Source organism: Myotis nattereri (genome assembly GCF_964212035.1).
Source record: "Myotis nattereri genome assembly, chromosome: 2".
Lineage (NCBI taxonomy): Eukaryota > Metazoa > Chordata > Mammalia > Chiroptera > Vespertilionidae > Myotis > Myotis nattereri.
The window spans coordinates 194,911,374-194,927,882 of record NC_138076.1 but is presented as its reverse complement, the minus strand read 5'-3'; the positions used below and the strand labels follow the sequence as shown (position 1 = coordinate 194,927,882).

Genomic DNA, 16,509 nt, shown 5'->3' with positions numbered 1-16,509 from the left:
AGCGCTGCGTGGGGGAAGAAGCGGAGGGGGTAGCAGTGCTCACAGGCTGCTCCTCTGGCAGCGGGCATGGTGGTGGCGGGGTACCTGGCCCGAGTGGACTTGTCACCATCCCACCCAGCAGGACCCAGGTCCGGCCCCGGGCTCCCACCACCACTCAGAAGACCGCTCCCTCCTCGAGCAGAGCTTTAATTCTCCAGTTTTAGTGTATTTACAAAAGTCCAAGCTCCAGCGGGAGCTCCAGGGCGTGTGCCTGTCCCTGCCGGGGAGAGTCCAGCTCACTCTGTGCTTGTCCAGGCGGGGACCGCAGGGGTGCCAGGTTTCGATGAGCATGACGTAGTTGATACGGATTGCTTATGGGCTGTGGAAAAGGCCCAGGGACCAACCAGGGCTGCTAAAGGGCCTTGATGGGTCCTCCGGGCAAAACAGGAATGGGGCATGGCGCCTGCCGTCCCCACAACCACCCGCTTGGGCTCGGGGCACACTCAGACTCTCACAACCGCACACACGCATCTATCCATCTCCATTCTCTCCCCCTCTCTCACACACACACATACACGCACATGCACACGCTCAGCTGACCCTCCGGCAGTGCTCAGCTGAGAGAGATTTCCTCTGAACACTGAGGGAGTAGCACCAAGTAAGTGGCTGCCAGCTCATGCCTGCCCCTCCAAGACCCTTCCTCTGCAGAAAAAAAAAGGGGTCCAGAGGGCATCTTGCGAAGTCCTTCAGAGGTCCCCCGGCAGGAAGTCTTCGGTCCTCGGGGCAGGCCCCTCCCGAGGGCATGGCCTCATCGGGGAAGGTGCGGCTGCAGGGAGAGGGAGGCGGGGCCGCACAGAGCCGGCTCGATGTCGTCCAGGCAGCCCTTCAGTCCCATGTCGCAGAGCACGAGGCCCAGCAGCTCCAGCGTGGCCTCGCGCCGCCGGGGCGTGCGCTGCCGCCAGGCCGCCAGCATGCTGTACTGCGCCTCCCGCAGGCAGCGGCCGTTCTGCAGCTCCAGCCGCTCGATCTCGTTCTCGCTCAGCCCCAGGCGCCGCATGAACTCCTTCCAGCGCGACACGGGCACGCAGTCCACCACGGCGTACAGCATGGCTGGGTCCGCTGCAAGAAAGCGGGGGTGGGGGTGGGGGGTGGGTGGGGGGTGAGCATGGGGCTGCGGCTCCCAGGCCCGCCCAGGCCGGCCGGCTCATGCATCTGCTTGCTCTCTTGGAGCCCCACCCGCCTGCACCCCCACCGGGCTTCCTGGCTGGGCGCTCACCCTCTGGGCGCTGCGTGTAGGTGCTGCCCTCCCACTTCTGAAGAAGCGTGGCCGTGGGGGTGGAGGCTGGAGCCGCCGCGAGGAGAGGGCCGGCCTGCTGGTGGGATGGGGCCATCTCTCTGGGCGGTGGTGCAGCTCTGAGGTCGTGCCAGTCACCAGGGGTAAAGGTGGAACTTGGCATGGAGCTGGGGATGGGACTGAAGCCTGTGGTGGGGCTGAAGCCTGGGGCGGAGGCCAGGAGCTCCGGCACCCCCTGAAAGAGACGAGGTACAGCATTCGTGGGGGAGAGTGAAAACAGCCCGGCCCTCTTCATTCTGGATGCGGTTGGGGCTAGAGGGAGTTAGGGGATCCTCAGGGTCAGGGGCGACAATACCTAATTTGGTTCTTACAAGATTACAAGGGACAGTCAGAGAAGCGGGGGAGGGATCCCTGGTTTCATCTTACCTCCTTTACAGGTGTCGATTTCCCACAAACTGAGAAAGAAAAAAAAAAAGAGAGAGACAATAGGCCACAAATTTCACTTCCCCTCTCAGCCCTGGCGCCCATACTGGGGCTGGCCCTGGGGACTTGTGGTGACATGCTTCAGGGCCTATGTAGTCCCAGGGATGAGAGAGCTACTGATGCAGTGTGACCTCTTACCACCATCCAGGGCCACCTCCCACCAAGGGAGCCCCACAGCGAACTAGGGGGATGCTCACTCCCCTCCTCACTGGCGCGCTGGTGCCTCTTACCACACCGGTGGGTCTTACCACCCGGCCTCCTCTCACGTCCCCACTGGCACCCTTTCCCCTCCCAGAGGCCCCACTCACCAATGGACTGGAGCTTGGGCTTCCACCGTTGGAAGTGGCATGTTAAGCCCATGAAGAGGAGGCATAAAAGGCAGAAGCCAAAGAAGATCACCAGGGACAACAACACTGGGGACAAAGCAGATTGTGGTCAGGGCGGGCTGCAGAAGGAAGCAGGGCTGAAGGGTGGGTGCCGGGGCAAGGGTACGACAGGGCAGGTGGGCATGGGCACCCGGTTAGTTCTCCTCACCTGAGTCCGGAGAGCCCCCAATAACTTCACCTGTGGATGGGCACAACTTCGTGCACTCCGTGTTTTTCTCACAACTAAAAGAAGAAATTGCGCAGGTGAGTAGGGGCCCTACCATAGGAATACAGGTTTAAAAATAAAGAAAAAAACACATTGTTGAGGATTCTCTGCTTTACAAGTATTTTAACTACCTCTTGAAAAAGAATGAAAATTAAAACTAGCTTGGGAATTGATGCAAAGGAATGAAACAAATGAACCACAAAATCATCTAATTTAGCCCTAGCTGGTCTGGCTCAGGGGATAGAGCGTCAGCCTGCAGACTGAAGGGTCCCGGGTTCAATTACAATCAAGGGCACATGTCTGGGTTGTGGGTTCAGTTTCCAGTAGGGGGCATGCAGGAAGTAGCCAATAAATGATTCTTTCTCATCATTGATGTTTCTATCTCTCCCTCTCTGAAATCAATAAAAAATATTTTTTAAATAATTTAAAACTGTAATTGATCTTGAAGAGGCTGTGTAGGAAAACAGTTAAAAGCAGTCAGGATTGGGGTTTAATTCCAGCCCAGTCATTGGCTAGCAGTGTGACTCCAAGCAAGTCATGTAACCTGTATGTCTCGGTATCCTCATCAGGAAAACAGGGATCCTACCCACCTATCAGGATTGAGGACTGAGTGAGAAAATCCTGCCTGACATATAGTAAGTGCTCAACAAATGGTAGCTGTCATTGGATTGTTACTTTATCATTGTTCTGCTGAAGAGAACCCTATGGCAAAGAGAGGTTAAAGAGCTTTTCCTCAAGATGGCACTGCTATAGACAATACCTGACTTTGAGGGAGGGGTCCAACATGCATGTGAAAAATTTAAAAATACACATTGCTGGCTGGCACCAGAGAGCACTCTAGAACAAACACATCTTCCCATGCTGGGTGCGGTTACTGGGCTGCGTGGAGTGATGCGAACTCCATGGGAGGCCTAGAAGGACCTTGAAAATGTGAGTTCTCACCAGGAATCTGAAAGCAGAAAGATTCAGATTCACAAGTTCATGATGAGAACCATATGGGATGGGTGTAAAGCTCTTTCAAGCAGAGACAAAACCTAGCGGGAAAAAGAAGAGTTTCTTGTCAGACATTTTGTAGCTATATATCGTGGTTCTTACAGCTTCGCCAAGTGGATGTCATTATATCCTTACTTTTTTTAAACATATTTTATTGATTTTTAGAGAGAGGAGGGGAGAGGGAGAGAGAGAAACAAACATCAATGATGAGAGAGAATCATTGATCAGCTGCCTTCTGCATGCCCTCTACTGGGGATGGAGCCTGCAAGCCGGGTTTGTGCCTTGACAGGGAATGGAATCGTGACCTCCTGGTTCATGGGCCAATGCTCAGTCACTGAGCCACACTTGCCAGGCATTACCCATACTTTAAAGGTTAAAAAAAACCTAAGACTCAGAGATGTTACATCACTTGCCCAAAGGTGCACAGCCAATAAATGGCTAGGCTGAGATTTAAACCCAGGTCAGTTCAAATTTAGAGCTCTCAGAGTTTTTTCTTTGCAAGCAAGTATGCAAGAACAGCCAGGAGTGAGGAGGCCTGGTCAAAGGGACTGGGGAGGAAATACCATATCGCATGAAACCTACGATACCATCAACACTAGGAGGCACCATTATTTGCATAAAACACTCACACAGAGCTACCAGTTAAACCATGCTACAGCATCCATTGTTGTCAGATGCAGTCTGATTTCAGGGATGTGAATTAATTATAGGCACTGTCACCCAAGAATTTCAGTGTCAAAAAAAGAAGAATCTGAATGCCTGAGTTAGGAGAACTACAAGTCCCTGGTGTCTGAGCCTCTATCCCCAAAGACTTCTTAAGATTTGACCGATAAGTTGGGGGAAAGGAGAAGGTCTACCTGCTGTCTTGACATGAAGTGTCTCCCACTCAAACAACCAGTGGGAGCCAGAGCACCCTGGGGTGTCCCCCTTGTCCTGCTGGTGGCTCTCACCACAGCCACCCCGTGCCCACTGACACAGTGCCCAGCAGCTGGGAGGTACTCACTTATCACAGGGGACGCACTTGTTGTCTTTTAGGAAGAACCCTGTGTGGCAGGTGCACACGGTGTTCTGCTTCGCACTGCCTGTGAAGAGAGGGGCAGCACAGTTAGAGGAGGGCTGGCCTGCAGCCTGAGGAGCAGGGCGGGAGCCGGGAGGGCCCGGGATAGATGGCCCGAGTGGAGGTGTCCCCACAGACTGCAGGAGTGGGAAGGATAGAAAGTGCTGCCTCTTGGGGAAGGAGTGCAGAAAGGGGGAGACCCTCCCCCTAAGACAGGGCCCACCCCTGCAATGAGGATGGGGGCTGGGGTCAGGAGGGCCATGCTCACAGGAGATTTGCACCGTGCCATTGAGGCAGGGGCTGCAGTTCCGGCACCGGAAAAGAGTGTCACTCAGAGACTCCTGGTACTGGTTCTTCTTGCAGCCACACACGGTGTTCTGGTCCACTGTGCAAGGAGAAATCTCCACCTGGTCCATTTCTGGTGAGAGGAAGAGATGGGGTAGGAGCCTCTCCTCTCTCTGTGGCACGCACTCACGCCCGCCCACGCACTCCATCACACAGGCACACGCACTTCTGCCCGCACCCAGCAGCACAGACTTGCACACCCTCCCAGGTGGATAGGCACGCACACCCTTCTCAATGCCCACCTGGCCCACCCTACCTGGAGCCCTTGCCCTCTCCTGAGACGCACCTTTCCGGCATATGGAGCAGCTGATGCATTGACTGAGGTAGTTCTCCGAAGCAGTATAGGTGCCGTTTTCACACTTCTTGCATTCCGTGTCCCGCCCTGGGGCTGGACAGTCATTGTACCGGTAGGTCCCTGTGATTGGGAGGGTCTGGATTAGGCTGCAGCCGAGAGCTCAAGGAAGGAACTCCATGCTAGGGAAAGCAGCCTGGGCCACCTCTCCAGAGAGGAAAGGAGGGAGAAACTCTCAGCCAGAGAGAAGCAGCTAAGTTAGGAGACTTGGGGACAAAAGGAAAGAAAGTAGCAGGACCCATAAGGAGGAGATTCACGGTTACCACTTCCTCCTACCTTTATGGCACTTCGTACAGCAGATGGAGCTATTAAGAGAGTGGACGTATTTTCCGTGGGGACACTGGCTCTCTCTCTTCTCCCGGTTCCTGGAGTGAGGGACCAGACCAATAACCCCTGAGGGGTATATTTCCACCAACAGAGCCAGGAGCACCTGGGGAAGAATGAGTAGAGGAGATCCCATCAGGATCTAAGCTTGAACAGCTGGCACCGTGCAATCGCGTGCTTAACTGTCCTCTAGTTGTTCTGTGTAGTCATGACCTATGTCCCTTCAACTCAAGTCTGGGGGACCCCAGGCCCAGCTGTATCTTTATCCTTATTTCCCCGTAGCAGCTAACAGTGCTGGACACAGGGCAGATGTTCAAGGAAGGTGTTTTGTTCTTTTTAATTGGGAACTGATAGGTTACCTCAGTTCTGCCCCTTCCTTCCCAGTAAGCAGTCCCAAGGAATGAGCTTGTTTCTCCATCTGAGTGCTGTGTTACCACAAAGTGAACGTTCGCAGAGGTGGCCAGGGGATCTGTGCACTTTTCCTCTTTTATGTTATACCAGTAACAAGGTTCCCAGTCACATCACAGTGGAATGGAGGTGAGTGATGTCCCTGTGGGCACCACTCCTGGGCAGCACGCAGAAGCAAGAGTTTCTTGATAAATTTCTTGTATCAAACACTCACTCAGAATCCCACCCTCAGACTCTATGCCACACCCCTTCCACCACCTAATCTGCACAGATACTCCAGGTCGGCCAGGGCCAGTGGGAGGGGAGTCAAAGAATGGGGGGGGGGGGGAGGTTACAAAATTCCCACGAAGACAGGAGTAGAGAAAGGCATGTCGGTTACATGCAGCTGGCACTGGCCAGAGGCTGGGGATCCAGCTTAAGTCTCAGTCAAGTCAGGAGCAAAGGGGGGGCCAGGGAGTCCCGAAGCTCTTTGCACACCGAAGCATTCTGGAAGCCTCGGGGCAAGCCCATGGCAGCTGACTCACTGGCCCATTTCTGGCTTAGGTGCCTGGACAGCAAAGCCAGGGGTCAGTGCTGAGCTCCATCCAACCCAGACTTTGCTCTTTGTCAGCCTCTTGCTGGCTTTTCCTAGTTCTCGGTTTTTATTTCTCTGCTGTAAGAGCTGTTTATGTCAAGAAAAGAGGATGTCCTCAAAGTACATTAAATAATGGGGAGCCACAGACTCATCAGGTCACAGAAACCTCGGCCCGGACAGGAGGGCCTAGCAGCCCGCAGCCCCAGTGGCCCCGCATATCAACAGGCAGTTAGGCAGCTCACACACCTCAGTCACCCCCTGGCAGACGCTGCAGCAGCCCAAACGCCCCGGCCTCGGGCGTCCACAGGGGAAGCCTCGCTCAGAAACAGCAGCAAACCCGAGCAGCTCCCCAAGAGGCATGTCCCCCTCCTCGGAGGGCAGCGGCCCTTCCTGGCCCACTCCGGGCAGCTCCCCAAGAGGCATGTCCCCCTCCTCAGAGGGCAGCGGCCCTTCCTGGCCCACTCCGGGCGGGTGGGCAGGCGGGCAGGCAGGCAGGCAGGCGCTGCACCATTTCCCCTGAGCAGGCCTGGGGCTTCCAGGGCAACAGGAAGAGTGTGAGAAGTTAATGAGAAGAACTTCCTGATCCCAAAAGGAGAGCCTTCCCGAAGGAGAGCTCAGCACCTAAGGTCGTGGGCACTTGGCATTCCATCCAGGAGGCTGGGAGCCAAGCCAACCAGCAAAGGCAGAGCCAGGAAGAATGGAGGGGGCGGGGGGCAGGGGGGGCGTGGGAGGGGGGCTTCCAGTTCCAGGACAGCCTTGGGGGGAGCTTTTCAGGGACCTCAGCCTGTGAGGAATAAACTTCCCAGGACTGCGGGAGGGAGGGAAGCTTTCTCGGCCACGTGTCCCCGCTCCAGCAGCACTTTGGGGGTTAAGTCAAATCCGGGAAAGGGAAATCTTTTCCCAGAAGCACCGCCCAGTGACTCAGGCCAAAGGGAGGGAGAGGACCTGGGGGAGGGGAGAGGGAACCAGCAGTTCCCCAGCTCCTCAGGGGTCATGAGTCAGCAGAAAGACTAAGGGGCCAGCCAGCAGTTGGTAGCACCGGATCCCTTCCTCCTGTGCACCCCCTTTCCTCCCTCCCCTCCCTCTCAAAAGAGCCAGGCAACCGACCCCTGTCCCACTAGGCCCCTGTATTTCGGGAAGTGGCTCCCTCTCCCATTCCATCCCGAAGGGAAGTCTCCCTCAACCCCTGGCTTCCTCCCATCAAGTCACTACCCACCCCTCCCTGAGAGCCACTCAATCCCTTCCCCAATTCCTTCCCACCCCCCAGCACCCTTCCTTTAGACTAGGCCCAGTCCTGGCTCCTCCTCCCAGTTCAACCAGTCCCTACAGATGAGCCCCATCCCTGGGTTCTCTCCCAGGCCCCAGTTCCAGAAGGAAGCCAGCTAAGGCTGCCCCCCCCCCACCCCCCACCCCCCCACCCCGTCCCATCGGGTTTGCTACATTCCCACAGCCTGGCTGCCAGGTTCTGACCAGTTAGGTTGAGTTTGGGGACTTCTCTGGGCTCCCAGATGATCCTTGGGAAATAAGGCCAGTTCTGCCTCCTCAGCCCCTCCCCAAACACACAGGCAGCACAGGAAAACCTCGGAGCCCTGAATACCCTCGTCCAGGAGAGAACAAACAAGAAGGGATGCCAGTCAGTACCATCGCCCAGGTCTCCTGTGGGCCCAGCAGCGGCACCATTTGTTAGCACTGGCTGGCTCCAGTGAGCACCATCCTTAGCAGCTGCATCTTGCAGCAACAGCAGAAGCAGGCGAGCTCAGAGCACCCAGACCCCAGCTTGTGTAACTGTAACTTGGAGCAGGGGAAGGGCAGGAAGCCGGGGGTGCCTGTGGAGAGACAGCTGAGGGGGTGGCCCAGCACCCCTTCAACTCCCCCACAACTTCCGTCTGGGGAGGCTTTGAAGTTTGACTTCCTGTGCTGGGGCTGCAGCAGGGGGTGGAAAGCGACCCTGTGGTCTACTCTGACCCAGCCATCTCGCCAGACTGCTCAGCTGTTCCCTTCCCCCATAAGAATTTTTAAAAGATTTTTATTCGTTTTTAGAGAGAGAAGAAACGAGAGAAACATTAGAGGGGAAACATGGATCAGCTGCCTCCTGCACATCCCCTACCAGGGATTGAGCCCGCAACCCAAGCATGTGCCCTGACCAGGAACTGAACCAGCAACCTTTCGGTGCACGGGACGATGCCCAACCAGCTGAGCCACAGGGGCTAGGGCCCCTGTAAGAATTTGTCCATTACATTGTGTTTGTTCACTTAATGTCAGAACCTTTGAGGAGCTCATGCAGCTTCTCTAAAGCCCCGTTGCAATCCCACCTCCCTGCCCTGAAGCCCTCCATTAATGAGGCTTCCCCTACCCAAGCTCATTAGATGCTCAGCCCCCTGTGAACTTTAATAACACGAATTAACTTTATGTATCCTTGGCACTTATCATAATAGAATTATCTTGGGTAAGTAGATATGATCTTCCCACTAGACCATAAACTCTCTAAGAGACCAGAGAGAGTATCTTGGTCAGAGATAGTGGCCTATCTTCTTGGGTATCTTCTCAGCACCCAGAACTTGGGGAGCAAAAAAAACCAAAAAAACCAAGGTTGGCCTAATGGCTGATCTGCCCTCCACTCCAGGTGAAGCCAATGATTTCCAAAGAGGGAGTCAGTGTCCCGCCTCCCCTTAGGAATATGTTTATCTCCAGGGGAGAGTTCTTAAAGTACCCGCCTCCATCCCACACATGCACACCCTCACTGGAGATTGTGATAAGTGTCCCCCCCACTCTCCCTTTGAGAGTCACTGGTGAGTAAAAGCAGCACCTACGAATGATACAAAGGCCGATAAGAGTTTGAGAACCTCTGCTCTGGCTTGTTAAGACACGTATTTCACTTGGCTATTCCCCAGACCCTTCGCAGGCCCCGAATTAAATCCATCAATCTCCTGCCCTAGAAAAATGTCGCACCACCAACTTCTCAGCACCAATGCTGAGACCTCTGCCACCTTTCTCTCCTCAGGGCCCTCCCCACCTCGGCTGCCATCCAGTCTGTCATTCCTCTTGCCAGTCCCTCCTCTGCGATCTCAAGGCCCTCTCCATGTCCATGGTTGCCTCACACCTGGATTCCTGCAACTGCCATCCAGCAGACTGCCAGCCCCTTTCCTGCTCCAACCCATCCCACAGACTTCCTTATCTGCACTCATGCTTCAACTTGCACCCACATGTGTGGGAATCTTCCTCTCCAGAGCCTGACCTCGACATCATGTCCACAGGTCACTGCTATCCTGAGAATAGCAGAGGTGTCTCACTACTATTCTGAACACATTCCTGGTCAGTGGGCCCTCAGAGAACCCTTTCTGAATGAATGAATGAATGAATGAATGAATGAATTCCTGCACCTGGGACCACGGTTCAAGATTCTCTTTTCATCCCCTCCCACACTCCCTCCGATTTTCTCATTTCTTTCTCTTTTTTTCCATCTTCACGCAAGGATATTTTTCCATTGATTTTTAGAGAGAGTGGAAGAGAGAGGAAAAGACAGAGAGAAATATCAATGTGAGAGAAACACATTGATTGGTTGATACCCGCATGAGCCCTGACCAGGGACCCAGCAAGAGGAGGAGCCTGAAACCGAGGTACGTGCACTTGACCAGAATCAAATCCGGGACCCTTCGCTCTGCAGGCCAATGCTCTATCACTGAGCCAAACCCACTAGGGCTCATTTCTTTCTTTTTTTAAATTTTTAATTTTTTTTATTTTATTATTGATTTTAGAGAGGAAGGAAGGGAAAAAGAGAGGGAGAGAAACATCATTGAAAAAAACATTGATTGGGGGATTGAGCCTGCAACCCAGGCATGTGCCCTGGCTGGGAATCGAACCGGTGACCTCTCGGTGCATGGGACAACACTCAACCAACTGAGCCATATCAGCCAAGGTTCTTCTCATTTATTGTTCCTCAACATGGTCTTCCACTCCAGCCAAGGCGTTCAGCTTCCTGCCACCACCACCCAACACAAAAACCCCTCTCTCCTTTCCTCTAATTTTCCTCAACCAGTCTCCCTTCTTTCTAGCCACCCTGCCGGTCAGTGACTTCGAATCTCAACTCTAAATCCACTTTTCCTTTCTCTTTTTTCTCCTCACCCCAGAATATATGTTCATTGATTTTTAGAGAGGAAGAATGAGAGGGAAACATGGATCCGTTGCCTCCCACATGCACCCCACACCCCGACTGTACCCCATGTCCTGACCGGGATGGAATTGCAACCTTAGGTATGTGCCCTGACTGAGAATAAAACCTGAAACCTTTTGGTTTATGGGATGACACTCCAACCAACTCAGCCATCCAGCCAGGGCAAATCCACTTTTCTACAAGGTTTTCCCTACCTCACCCCATCTAACCAATCTTTTGTTCCTTTATTCAGTCAACAAATAGTTAAGGAGCAACCAATCTATGCCCCAGGGCCCTGGCCAGTGTGGCTCAGATGGTTGAGCATCGACCTGTCCCAGGCACCAAAAGGTCCCCCGTTTAATTCCTGGTCAGGGCACATACCCATGGTGTGGGCTCCATCCCTGGTCAGAGGAAGTCTAAGGAGATTTCTGGAAGAGAAAGTTAACACCCTGAGGAAGGAGAGGAAGGAGCCATAGGTGGGCAGGGACTCAGAAGAAACGGCATCACAGGTGGGAAATGCAACTGATCAGTGTTTCTCTCTCTCTCCCTCTCCTTTCCTCTCTCTAAAAAAAAAAATCAATAAAAACATATATTTTTTTAAAATCTACGCACCAGGGAGGCAGAGATGAAACAACACCGCTCATACTCTCATGAGTTCTCCACAGTTGCAGCCAGCCACTTGTAGGCTCTGCGGTCTGGGCACAGGAGCACAGACACTAGAGTTGAGGTCTGCTACCCAAGAAAAGGCAGCTGGACAACACTCCATTGGTGTCCCAGGGCACCACGTTACGATGCTTTCGTGAAGATTTCCCTCCACACTGTTCCAAAATCATATTTTTGCTGAAAGCTGTCTTGGCTCCTAGACTGTAAGCTTTTTGAGAGTAGCAACGTCCTGTTTGCTTGTCACGCTCTCTCCTGTATTCTTTCCCACTCCCTCCCCAACACACACACACACACACACACACACACACACACACACACACTGTGTGCTCTGAATTGCCCACTGAATGGTGATCTGCTGGAAAGTTCATGGACAGCCTTATCCAGACCTCGCATACCTCCCATTTCCCCTCCAACTCCAGGCTGAGCTGGTGTCAGACTCTCACCTGGGCTGGATCAGATCAGTCCCAGCCCCCAGACACTTTCCTTTATTTGTGTCCCCTGTTTTCCAAATGCAGTAGCTATCAAGTAATGACTACTGGACTTTACTATGGACTCCTAACACTAACGATGTAAAAGCTAGCATTTACGGAGCACTTTCTATTTGCTATATCCTATCCCTCTTCTAGAATGTAGACTCTATGAGGGCAGTGATTTTGTGTATTCTGTAGTCCCAACACCTGAAAGAATGTCTCTAGCACAGAGCAGACACTTAATAAATTGAATATTTAATCTGTATCGATCTATTTAATCTTCCAAACAACATTATGAGGTAGTGACTATTACGTTCATGTTAGAGATAAGGAAACGATGGCACGGAGGGGTTATGTAACCTGCTCAAGTTTAGGCAACTGGCATGTGAGGGAGCCAGGACGGAATCTACTGCCAAAAAGAGAAGAGAAGAGAGCAGAGCTGCTGGATGGGGTGACCTGGGAGGCCAGCCGTGCGAGAAGGGAAGAGATGGGCTGGGAGACAGGAGGTGGGAGAACCTGAAGCTTAGGGTAGAGAGAGGTTGTGTGGGACACTAAGGTCTAGAAATATGGAGGAGAGAGGGAGAGGGAGGCAACTCAAGAGAAAGGGTTTCCAAAAGGAGACTCTGAGAAGTCTGAGGAGATTTCTGGAAGAGAAAGTTAACACCCTGAGGGAGGAGAGGAAGGAGCCATGGGTGGGCAGGAACTCAGAAGAAACTGGGCATCACAGGTGAGAAATGCACCTAGCCAGGTGGGGGGGGGGGGGGCGGGACTTGGGGCATCTGCACAGGGTGACTCCAGACACGGAGAGTGATAAGGGATCCCTGACATAAGACCAAGGCAAGAGAAAGGGACATTTTCCAGTGACGAAAACAACTTTCTTCCAACTTCCTCAAACTGACTCTAGAAGAAACCAAGGGATTGTTGTCTAGGGCTGTGGGGAGGGGCCGGCAGGCAGGCAGACGGACAGTGTCCAGGTGGAGCTGGTGCTAGCTACCTAGAGAGGGGCAGTCCAGCGGAGGCCACCAGCCTGGAAACTGAGGCGGAGGCAGAGGTTGAAGAATGCCCCCATTGGTACCAGATTTACCACTGAAAGTGTGGCGTCTCAAAACAAACAAACAAACAAGAACGTCCCCAGTGGGAGGCCTCAGCCTGGGGGGAGCACTGGACATGCTCTCCACAGGTGGCCCATGCCAGTTCCCACTCCATTCCCACATAGCTCCCACCATATGCCACCCCAAACTTACCACAACCACCTACCCCCTCTCCCAGACTCTGTTTCCCCACTTCACTATCACCCAACTCCTGCCTCTAGCAGGGTTTGCTCTCCTGCTGGCAGCCACACCTCCACACCCCAACTCACTCCTGGGCCAGCCAGCTGACCAGAGGGCCCGGCCAGAGTTCTGAATCATCTGGAATCTGAGAGACTGACTTCTTCCCCCACTCCTTTCCTTTCCCTACCAAATCTGCCCCACCCTCGGCCATCACCTGTCCCCACTTTTTCAGACACCCCTTAACCCCAGCGAACTTCCTTGGCTATCAGGGGCCAGAGCTCCCCTTCATTCCCCACCTTTCAAACTTCTCCCCTGCCCCTGATTCAGAGAAACCTGGGCTTCTGGCTGAGGTCAGGCCATGGGCCCTCTCCCCGCGGCGGCGAGGGCTCCTTCCAGCCCGCCGTTGGCACCCTGCTCCCACCAGCCTACTCCGCCCTGGTCCCTGGTCTCACCAGTGGCAGCAGTGGGCCAGGCACGGTGGGGAGGCCCATGTCCGGCCAGCTGTGGCCTCTTACTCCCCCATCAGGGCCCAGGCAGCGGAGGCAGCAGTGGTGGCGGCAGGCGAAGTGGCATCCGAGTCCCGGAGTCCCGGGATGAGCCCGTCAGGAGATCCCAAGAGGAGGCCTGGCCTTAGGTGGGGGAGTGAAGGGTTGAGCTTGGGATGAAGATCAGGATCCAGTCCCAGGGGCCTCAAACCCCGAAGGCCAGAACCCGAGCCTGAGCCCGGACTACGAGAAAGAGGTGGGAGGGAAAGGGAAAGAGGCTGATGGGTGTTGCAACAGCAAGACAGGAAGGACTTGGGGGAGGAGGCTGGAGGAGGCGGGTAGAGGAGGGAGGAGGGGGCAAAGGTTTTTTAACTCTTTGTAGCACAGTGGGAGGCTCCACAGTCCTGGATCCACCAACCTGACCCTCCCAACCAAACACCCACGCGCAGTAAGCCCCCTCCCTCCTCACCCCCATTCCCTGGCTTCTCCCAATTGTACAGCAATAGACAGACCCAGGGCTTTGGGTTCAAATTCCCTGGGGTACAGTTCAGAGTCCTCTGCTTTTTAGCTGGGTGGTCTTGGACAAACAATCTAAACTTTCTGAGCCTACTTTCCAATGTGCCAAATAGTGAGACCCCATTTCAAGTGGTTGCTGTAAAGATTGATTGAAACAGGGCAGATACGTGTCTGATACATGACAAGGACTCCGTCCGTGTTCCTCAGTAACTCTTCCCGTTCTCCCAGAGTTCTCCACTGACACCCTCATCTCCCACTTTCTTGGGAATGTACCCCTCCAATCTAAACCTCCAAGTAAATCCTAACCCCAGTTTTCTGCCCTGGCTTGCGGCCTTCACACCCTCCCCCCAATCTGGTTCTCACCCAGCCTGTGCTAGGCTGCGTCTCACAGCTGCTGAGCCTGGCTCTGCCACCGAACACGGGTGGGACCTCACACAGCACCTCCACTGGGTCTTGGCTCCCTCGTTATGGAGTGAGAGGAACAATGCCTATCCCACCAACACGGGAAAGCGGTGTCACGAGGATTAATGAGATCGTATCTGCGAAAACGCCTTGGGAATTCCAGATATCTCAATCAGATATTACTAATACGTTCCCAGAGCCCTTCTCCCAAATATCATTCTGTATTTCAGTCCAAAGCGACCTTCGAGACCATCTACTGCACCTTCTTGTTTTATAGATGAGAAAACTGAGAGGCAGAGACACACAGAGCATGTTCCCTGAAGACCCTGGAACCCAGGGGCCCATTTTGCTGCCTTAGACACATGGCCACTTTTCTGTCTGTCCCTCTGGTTCAGACCCAACTCCCTGACTCTGGGCATTTTGTCACCCCAATTCGTGCAGGACACCTCCAAAATGAATCACACAAGGGAACAATGTTCACTCAAATGTCCTCTGAACAAAATGGCCTTCCCTCTACCCAGCCCAGGCCCGTGGTCCTCTGGTGGCTGAGTTTGCTAGAAATGCAGGAAGACAGGGGAGTGAGGTCCAAGGGCTTTGTGACTTGGAATCAGAGCTCCTGGTTCCTTCTCCCCTTGATCCAGCAGCTCAGCTCCCTACCCCAGGGTCCACCCTGCCTGGCTTTTCCTGGCCTCCCCTCTCTGATCCTAAGGACAAAGCATCCATAGGTGAGAATGGAGCTTGGATGTCCCCACCTTGGGCTGATTTCACTCCACCCCACCCCCCAGCCTCTGAAGAACTGGAGAGTTGAAGCTGGACTCAGAGGAACTCACCTCTACCAACACACAGGGAGCCTCCAAGGATAGTACAGTGGACCGGAAGCAGGGCTCTCAAAGCAGAGTCATTGGAATCAAGTGCAAGAGTCAGAACGCCCAGTTTCCACTGTGAAGAAGCAAGGAGGGCCACAGGCTCCTCACCTACAAAACGGGGAACACCCCGGTACCCTCACGTCATAGGCACTGATAAGCAAATGCATACAAAGTGTTTAGCAAGTGTTTGCGGGATACCAAGGACTCAATAAGAAAGAGGTAGCAATATTAACCGTTTGTGTTAATGATTAATAATGACCTCAATGTCCTAGTTTTAATGTTACAAGGAATTTTAATAGTCTGTGCCAACTGTTCAAGCCATTACACATAGCCTGGTAGAAAAAGAGAATATCATTGTTCAGGATAAATGCTAATTCACTCAATAAGTTTAAAGTTTTGAGAAATGTGGTATTAAATTGTTTTTATTTTATTATTTTTTTAATCCTCACTCTAGAGGGAGTGGAAGGGGGGGAGGGAGGGAGAGAAACATCAATGTGAGAGAGACACATTGATTAGTTGCCTCCTGTACCCGACCCAACCAGGGCTGGGGATCAACCTGCAACCCAGGTATGTGCCCTTGACCCAGAATTTAACCCACAACCCTTTGGTCTGAGGGCCGATGCTCTAACCACCGAGCAAACGAGCCAGGGCTCAATAAAATTGTTTTTAAAAAGATGGTGAGAGTTAGATAGACCTAGGAATATGAAAAGCTAACTAGTTTCATGGAGAAATTTCTTCCAGGGAAAGAAGAAGGAATAATGGTGAGAGAGGGAATGGGATAGATGGAGAAATCGAAGAGGAGCAAATTAGGGGATGACAGAATTGGTTGTTAGGGTCTATGGAGCAAAGGATACAGAAGAGAGCTTCAGATGGCAGAGTCCCCCACCCCATCACCTCTCTCTCTCTCTCTCTCTCTCTCTCTCTCCCTCTCTCTCTCTCTCTCTCTTTCACACACACACACACACACAAACACACACACACACACACACACTCCACAGCAGTACAGAGTGATCCAAAGGGCACTGGACTCCAGATGAGGATGATGTGGATTGCAGCCGCAGCCCTGCCATCCTGACTCTGTGGGTCATAGAAAGAGACCCAGGTTCCAGGCTGGTTCTGTAAGAATCATGAACTTGAGCAAGTTATGTCTCCTGCTAAGGAAAAGAAGGCAACTTAACTGGATCCTCCCTAACACTCAAATTCTAACTCCTAACCCTGAGGTCCAGGGGCAGCATATAGATACAGGATGGAGAGAAGGAAACCCCACAGAGTGGAAACTCCACAGG

General features: G+C 53.3%; 1 protein-coding gene across 1 annotated transcript; it reads right to left on the bottom strand.

Moving 5' to 3' along the window:
* Nucleotides 1–170: 170 nt before the first annotated feature.
* On the bottom strand, nucleotides 171–13,695 carry TNFRSF1A (TNF receptor superfamily member 1A). Its single transcript, XM_081084220.1, has 10 exons — nucleotides 13,407–13,695; nucleotides 5,371–5,524; nucleotides 5,029–5,157; nucleotides 4,666–4,815; nucleotides 4,344–4,422; nucleotides 2,291–2,364; nucleotides 2,065–2,169; nucleotides 1,700–1,728; nucleotides 1,256–1,508; nucleotides 171–1,098 (listed from the first exon to the last, which is right to left on the bottom strand). The coding sequence occupies exons 1-10, from the start codon at nucleotides 13,443–13,445 to the stop codon at nucleotides 788–790; spliced, it is 1,323 nt and encodes a 440-aa protein (XP_080940346.1). The 5' UTR covers nucleotides 13,446–13,695; the 3' UTR covers nucleotides 171–787.
* Nucleotides 13,696–16,509: the final 2,814 nt, after the last annotated feature.

Bases quoted from the DNA above. Each gene is read 5' to 3' on its own strand.
- TNFRSF1A (XM_081084220.1), bottom strand. From the start codon at position 13,445: ATGGGCCTCCCCACCGTGCCTGGCCCACTGCTGCCACTG. The intron at 4,816-5,028 runs GTGCGTCTCAGG...TCCTCTCACCAG, and splicing joins CTGCTCCATATGCCGGAAAG to AAATGGACCAGGTGGAGATT. The intron at 2,365-4,343 runs GTGAGTACCTCC...TTCTTCTTTTAG, and splicing joins AAGTGCGTCCCCTGTGATAA to TTGTGAGAAAAACACGGAGT.